The sequence below is a fragment of the Cryptomeria japonica genome, chromosome 4, assembly GCF_030272615.1.
Source record: "Cryptomeria japonica chromosome 4, Sugi_1.0, whole genome shotgun sequence".
Lineage (NCBI taxonomy): Eukaryota > Viridiplantae > Streptophyta > Pinopsida > Cupressales > Cupressaceae > Cryptomeria > Cryptomeria japonica.
The window spans coordinates 231,993,503-232,000,320 of NC_081408.1; the positions used below are offsets into that span (position 1 = coordinate 231,993,503).

A 6,818-nucleotide genomic window follows, 5' to 3' on the forward strand; every position below is an offset into this window, starting at 1 on the left:
ATCGTATGAAAGGTCTTTGATTTTGGATGTCAGCAAATTTGAGAAGAAATATCTTGTAATTTTTCAAACATCTATTATTAATTAATTAAAACATAAAACACTCTTATTAAAGGTCTCTAATATCCAATTAGATGATATTGAATATCAGTAAATTGAAAAGGATTCTCTACCATCCATTATAGATAAGTTGAAAATATAAATCATTCTTATTTAACATCTTTAATAAAATATAAATTAATTCTATATCAATTCTATTTAGGTTTCTAATATTGAATTAGATGATATAACATCAAATCTAAAAGACATATTTGATGTTTTTTCTAATATCTATTATAAATAAAATGAAAATATAAACCAATCTTATTTAAGATTTTTAATATCCAATTAAATGATATTGAATACCAGAAAATCCTAAAAGACATAACTGATAATTTTCTCTAATAGATAAGTTGAAAATATAAAGCAATCCTATTTAGATTCTCTACTGCTGAATTAGGTTGTAGATCAGTGGAAAACATAAACCCAATCCTATTTAAGGTCTCTCGGATGCTAGCAAACCTGAGAAGACGTATCTGGTAAGATTGTAGAACGATACTACGACTATATATCTGATTAGATGGTATCAGATGTCAGCACAACTGAGAAGAAAATATCAGCATGATACAATACCGAGGTACCCCACTATGTAAACTACACCAGGAAAACACTTGCGTGCCAAATTTATCTCCTCTCGTTTCACCGATTTTTCTTTCCGTGTAAGAACTGATTACCGTAGATTTTGGTATGACATGAAGCTAGGAAAGTGACCCGGAGAAAAAATAGAAGAACTCTCAACGATTTCACATGGCTTGGCAGTTTTTTCTGAAGCACAAGAGAGACTTGAACATCCTATGAACAACAACATTTTCTTATTTGGGTTCTAATTTTAAATGTGTCCTTTCTTTTATATTATTTTTAGCTTATACAAATCTTTTCTCATTTTAAAGTTCAGTGCATCTTTTCGTATGACATGAAGCTAGGAAAGTGACCCGGAGAAAAATAGAAGACTCTCACAGATTTCACATGGCTTGACAGTTTTTTTTTTTTGAAGTACAAGAGAGACTTGAATGAGCAAAGGGAGACTTGGATCATCGTATGAACAAGAAAACAAGAGAGACTTGAATAAGCAAAGGGAGACTTGGATCATCGTATGAACGAGAAAACAAGAGAGACTTGGGTAATACTATGAACCACAAGACGAGAGACTAGGGTTATCCTATGAACAAGAAGACAGACTTAGATAAGCAAAGAGCTCTATATATTTCTCCTCGAGTTGTTTGTAACTTCAGTCCGACACAAGCTTGGAATACAGATGAAGATGAAGACGAAGATGGGTTATCTCCTCCTGATATTTCTCTGTGGAATACCTGCATGTATCTCACATTCTTCTCCTTCTTATTACTCTGATCAAGAAGCTCTTCAGGCTTTCAAACGCTCTCTTTCCCATGATTCCCAAAATACTTTGTTCAATTGGTCTCCTAATCACAGCCTTTGCAATTGGACTGGCATTGCCTGTTCTGCTCGTCATCAGCGTGTAGTTTCTTTGAATCTCACAGGTATGTCTTTAACTGGCCCTATCTCTCCTTTTCTTGGGAATCTCTCTTTTCTTAGAGTGCTTGTTCTCTGGGATAACAACTTCTATGGCCAAATTCCACCTCAACTTGGAAGGCTTTTTCGCTTGAGACAGCTTAGGATGACTAGAAATAAATTGGAAGGTCCAATTCCCTCCACCATAGGAGAGTGTCGTTCTTTGCAATATCTCATTCTAGCTTATAACAATCTGACTGGCAGCATTCCCTCTCAGCTTGGCCTTCTTTCAAGAATAGAAATTATGGGATTTGGAGGAAACCTATTGACGGGAACCATCCCACCATTCCTAGGAAACCTGTCTTCCTTAACTGTGTTGCATCTGGGAGAAACTAAACTCCATGGTAGTATTCCTGTCGAATTAGGAATGCTTACTCAACTAAAGGAGCTTTATCTCAACAAAAACTACCTCACAGGATCAATTCCCATTGCCCTTTTTCACTGTTCTCTTATCGAACATTTGTCATTGGCTACCAACCAATTAAGTGGCACAATACCAACTCTCATAGGAAACTTGTCCGCTTTGAGTTTTTTGGATTTGGGAGAAAATAGCCTCCATGGTGTTATTCCTCTTAATTTGGGAATGCTTTCTCAACTTGTAATCCTTTCTCTTGACAGCAACTACTTAACAGGACCAATTCTACCTGCCCTGACCAACAACACACATCTCCAAAGTTTGTCAATGACTAGCAACAAATTGAGTGGACAAATTCCTAGGAATTTTGGCAAACTATCAGAGTTGCAATATCTATATTTGGATGATACCCATCTCTCTGGAGAAATCCCAAGTTCCCTCTTTAATTGTACTTGGCTTCGTGTGCTTTCTTTAGCAAATAACACCCTGAATGGCACAGTGCCCTTGGAGATTGGTGAATTCTTCTACCTTGAACGGCTTAGTTTATGGGGAAATCATCTTGTGAGCAGGGATTTGTCCATTTTAACTGTCTTGACCAATTGCTCGTATTTAGAATGGATAAATTTTTCTGATAACTACCTCACTGGCATCTTGCCCTCTTCCATTGGCCGGCTATCAAATATATTATACTTATTGGTATTGGATACTAATAAAATTGAGGGAAGCATACCAAGTGAGATTGGTAACCTCACAAAGTTGGGAATATTAGATGTATCTAACAATCACCTCAATGGGACCATTCCATCTACACTCGGTCAACTCTCAAATGTTGAGAGACTGTCCCTGCATAAAAACAATTTATATGGAAGAATTCCACAAAGTTTGGGTGGAATAACAAGGCTTTTTTTGTTACAACTGAATGAAAACATGCTTTCAGGGACAATTCCAGACAGTCTTGGGAATCTTCCACAACTAAGAAGACTTTATTTAGATCACAATCAACTGTCAGGCAAAATACCTGCCAGTTTAGGGAAATGCAACACATTGGAAAGAGTGGACTTATCTTACAACAGGTTAAGAGGAAACATGCCTCCAGAATTATCAGGTCTTCAAAATCTTCAATTTTTTTTCAATATTTCCAACAATTTGTTAAATGGTTCCCTTTTAGAAATGAGCAAATGGGTAATGGTTCAAGCAATAGATGTGTCTCTCAATCACTTCTCAAGTGAAATTCCAGAAGCCTTGTCAAGCTGCATAGCGTTGCAGTATTTAAATCTTTCATGCAATTCATTCAATGGTTCAATACCAGCATCACTCACAAATCTGAAAAATCTTCAGGATATTGATCTTTCTAGAAATAACTTATCGGGTGCAATCCCATTTGCTTTCACAAAGATGAAAATGCTGCAGCATATCAATGTCTCTTCAAACAGGCTAACAGGAGAGGTTCCAAAGGGAGGAGTTTTTTCAACACTTAATGAGTCAGCAGTTTTGGAAAATCTTGGTCTTTGTGGCACATGGATTAATTTGCCTCCATGCTCTCCTTCCAAACATGGACAGCATTCAATCTCCAAAAGGGTAATGGTACCCACTGTGATTGGCATTGCAATCTTTATCATGTCTTTTTTATTATTCCTATACTCCTATAGGAGGCATACTAGTCAGAATACCCCCGCTATCCATGTAGGACCCCAGAGAACTTCATATGAAGAACTTGTAGATGCAACTGGTGGATTCAGCCATACTAATCTGTTGGGAGTTGGCAGTTTTGGGTCTGTTTACAGAGGGATTCTCAACAATGGTACAAACATTGCTGTTAAATTTCTCAATTTGAGAGATGAAAGTGTTCTTCAGAGTTTTAGTAGAGAATGTGATATTTTAAAGAGAGTCAGACATCGCAATGTGATTAAAATTATTTCAGTTTGTTCGAACCTTGATTTTAAAGCTTTAGTTCTTCCTTTTATGTCAAATGGAAGTTTAGAGAGATGGCTACATCCAGAGGAAGCAGATGAAAGCAGATTAAGTTTGAGTGATCGATTAAGAATAGCAGTGGACATGGCACAAGGAATGACATATTTGCATCATCATTGTTTGGTGCAAGTGATTCATTGTGACCTGAAACCCAGTAATGTGTTGTTAGGGGATGATATGACTGCATTTGTAGCAGACTTTGGTATTGCAAAATTACTATTTGGAAATTCAATGGATTCATTGAGTTTTACAAATTCACTCAAGGGATCTATTGGGTACATTGCACCAGGTACATATTTTAATTTATTACAAATATACAATTTCATTAAGTTGATCTCTCATGCAGTATGACTATTTTAAAATGCTTAATACAATCACTAATGATTGTATTGTATTATAGAGTATGGAGCGGGAGGAAATCTTTCTACAAAAGGAGATGTCTAAAGTTATGGAATTCTTCTTTTGGAAATGTTTACAGGGAGGAGACCAACAGATGATATGTTTGTGGAAGGAAACAATCTACAAAAATGGGTAGGTATGGATTTTCCAAATAAAATCACAGAAGTGATGGATAATAAGTTGCTTGAGGATGCCAATGAAACTGATACATCAATGGTATTGGCATGCCTTACTCAACTTTTGCAAGTGGGAATGGTTTGCACAATGGAACTGCCACAACAACGTCCACATATGATAGAAATAATTGAAAGATTAGAAAAAATAACCTCTGCATTTCTTGGTACTCCTAGAACCTTTCAATTGCCCATAAATATCTCACCCTTGATTGAGAATACAAGCATGATAAAACAAATGAACAATGAGAGTTACTCTTCATCTACATCTTAACTTCTTCCCTCACCTTATATCAAAAGCTAGTTATTGTTTTTTCTTCTAATGTTGTAAGAAAGTGGTAATATATTTCCATGTATTGTAAGGGTTTATTATACAGCCAGGTTGATAAGTACTCCATTTATAATGTTGGGTTTAACTAGAGAGATTTATATGTACTGTGCAATCTAATCAAAGAGTAAGAATTCCAGTTTCAGATTCAAAATCAGTTAAGTTATGAAATGATTTGTATCTTCCTTTCAGTCATTCTTTTGTTGTATTGTATTGTATATTTTATAGTCTTATTTTTTTTTCAGCTACCTGCTGATAACTTCATTCTTGTATTTACATTATTTAAAATTTTATTTAATAAAAAAACAAGAAAATAAAAAAATCCAAAAGAAAGCTTTTAGTTTTATTCTTGCCAGATGTTCTCATTATTCTTCATTAGAGAGGACAGTTTTAAAGGTAAATAGTAAATTTTAATTAGAATATGCAGGCCCGCCCATTTTACCTTCCCGATGATCTTGATTAAAGCCTGCATCTCCTTTTCGGCTTTGAATAGATACGGCACCTGTACCCCCTTTGTCTACACTACAAAGAATGGCAAATATTTTATTCAAATAAAGCAGAATTGTTAAAAAGATTTATATATTAATTTAGAGGTAATTATTGTTTCTTTCAAATTTTAATTATGATTTGTTTCACTATACAATAAATAAATACAAATTAAATTTGAATTTAAGATTTTGTTAGTATTATAAAATAGAATTGAACTTTTCGATAAAATATTTAATATTTTAAGGTAGAGGGTTTGTTAGTGATAGGAGTTTCTATAATTGACAGAGAAATTAATCAGGTGGGATTCAACATAAATTATTTCAAAAAAATAAATGTTTAGAATGTTATGTATGTAATCTGTATTCAATTAGAAATACATTTCCAAGGATTATGTTTTTATAAGGACGATTATGATCATTGTTTAGATTTTTTTATTATTAAAGTTTGTAAATAAAAAATGGAAGTACATAATCAATTAAAACTATATGGGACAGCTCACCGTCCCTTCTTACCAAGCTACTGATAGAACACACAAGGTCTATAAAATACACATCAATGGTTATAGACCATTTTGTTTGTTATTTATGATACAAAAATAGTTCAAAATAATATGATTTTTTTGGAGTATAAGCAAATAACTTATAGAACTATATATTATATTGCTTATCTTTGAGATAGAAATCATATACAAAATTAACTATAGATTATTGTGATAATGTTGTAGCAAACATCCTTCTAGTACTCTATTAAGAGTTTCTTATCTCACTGTAGTAATCATTTTGTTCCAAGGTGGATCAATAGTTGACAACTCTTTGTTCGTTCTACTATTTCTATAGTGAATTTTTGTCCCTAATTGATATAAAATCTTGACTCTCCTTAGAAGTTGAGATCAGTCTCTAGAACCTTAGTAGTGTATTGTTTGTTGTATTTCTTCTGGAAAACAAGATAACTCTGCATATATAGGATATTATCAACCTTATTGTAAGGCTGATGTCTTCCATGTTTCATCTCATCTTTGTTGATCTCCACTGCTCCATCTTTAAGAAACTTCTAAAACGTTTGTCCTTAGATTTTTACAAATTTAATGTTACTTGCATAGAAATGTTGTAAAATATGAGTTGCACTTTCCTAGTTCCTTGAAACATATCCTCATTTTTTGCCTTTTAGATAGCCCCTAAGATATAAGAAATCAAAATAAGCCAAAACAAGTTATAAGAGTGTCTTAAGACATTCGCAGAACCAAAGAGAATCTCTTGGCAAATTATTTTACCATTATCACCCTACCAAACTAGATCACAAGAGAACATATTCCAAATTTCCTTAGCAAAAAAATAATCAAGGGAGATATTTCTAATACTCTCAAGTTGTTTGCAAATAAAACAACAAGTAACTATAGAGGAAGACATATCAAGTGGGAGTTTTGAATTGTAAATAACCACTTAAATTAAACCACTTTAGGTTCTAACACAATGTTTCA

At 33.7% G+C, this 6,818-nt stretch overlaps 1 protein-coding gene across 1 annotated transcript; it reads left to right on the forward strand.

Moving 5' to 3' along the window:
• The first annotated feature begins 931 nt into the window (after positions 1-931).
• LOC131027235 (LRR receptor-like serine/threonine-protein kinase FLS2) lies at positions 932-5,047 on the forward strand. Its single transcript, XM_057957245.2, has 2 exons — positions 932-4,241; positions 4,353-5,047. The coding sequence occupies exons 1-2, from the start codon at positions 1,352-1,354 to the stop codon at positions 4,394-4,396; spliced, it is 2,934 nt and encodes a 977-aa protein (XP_057813228.2). The 5' UTR covers positions 932-1,351; the 3' UTR covers positions 4,397-5,047.
• Positions 5,048-6,818: the final 1,771 nt, after the last annotated feature.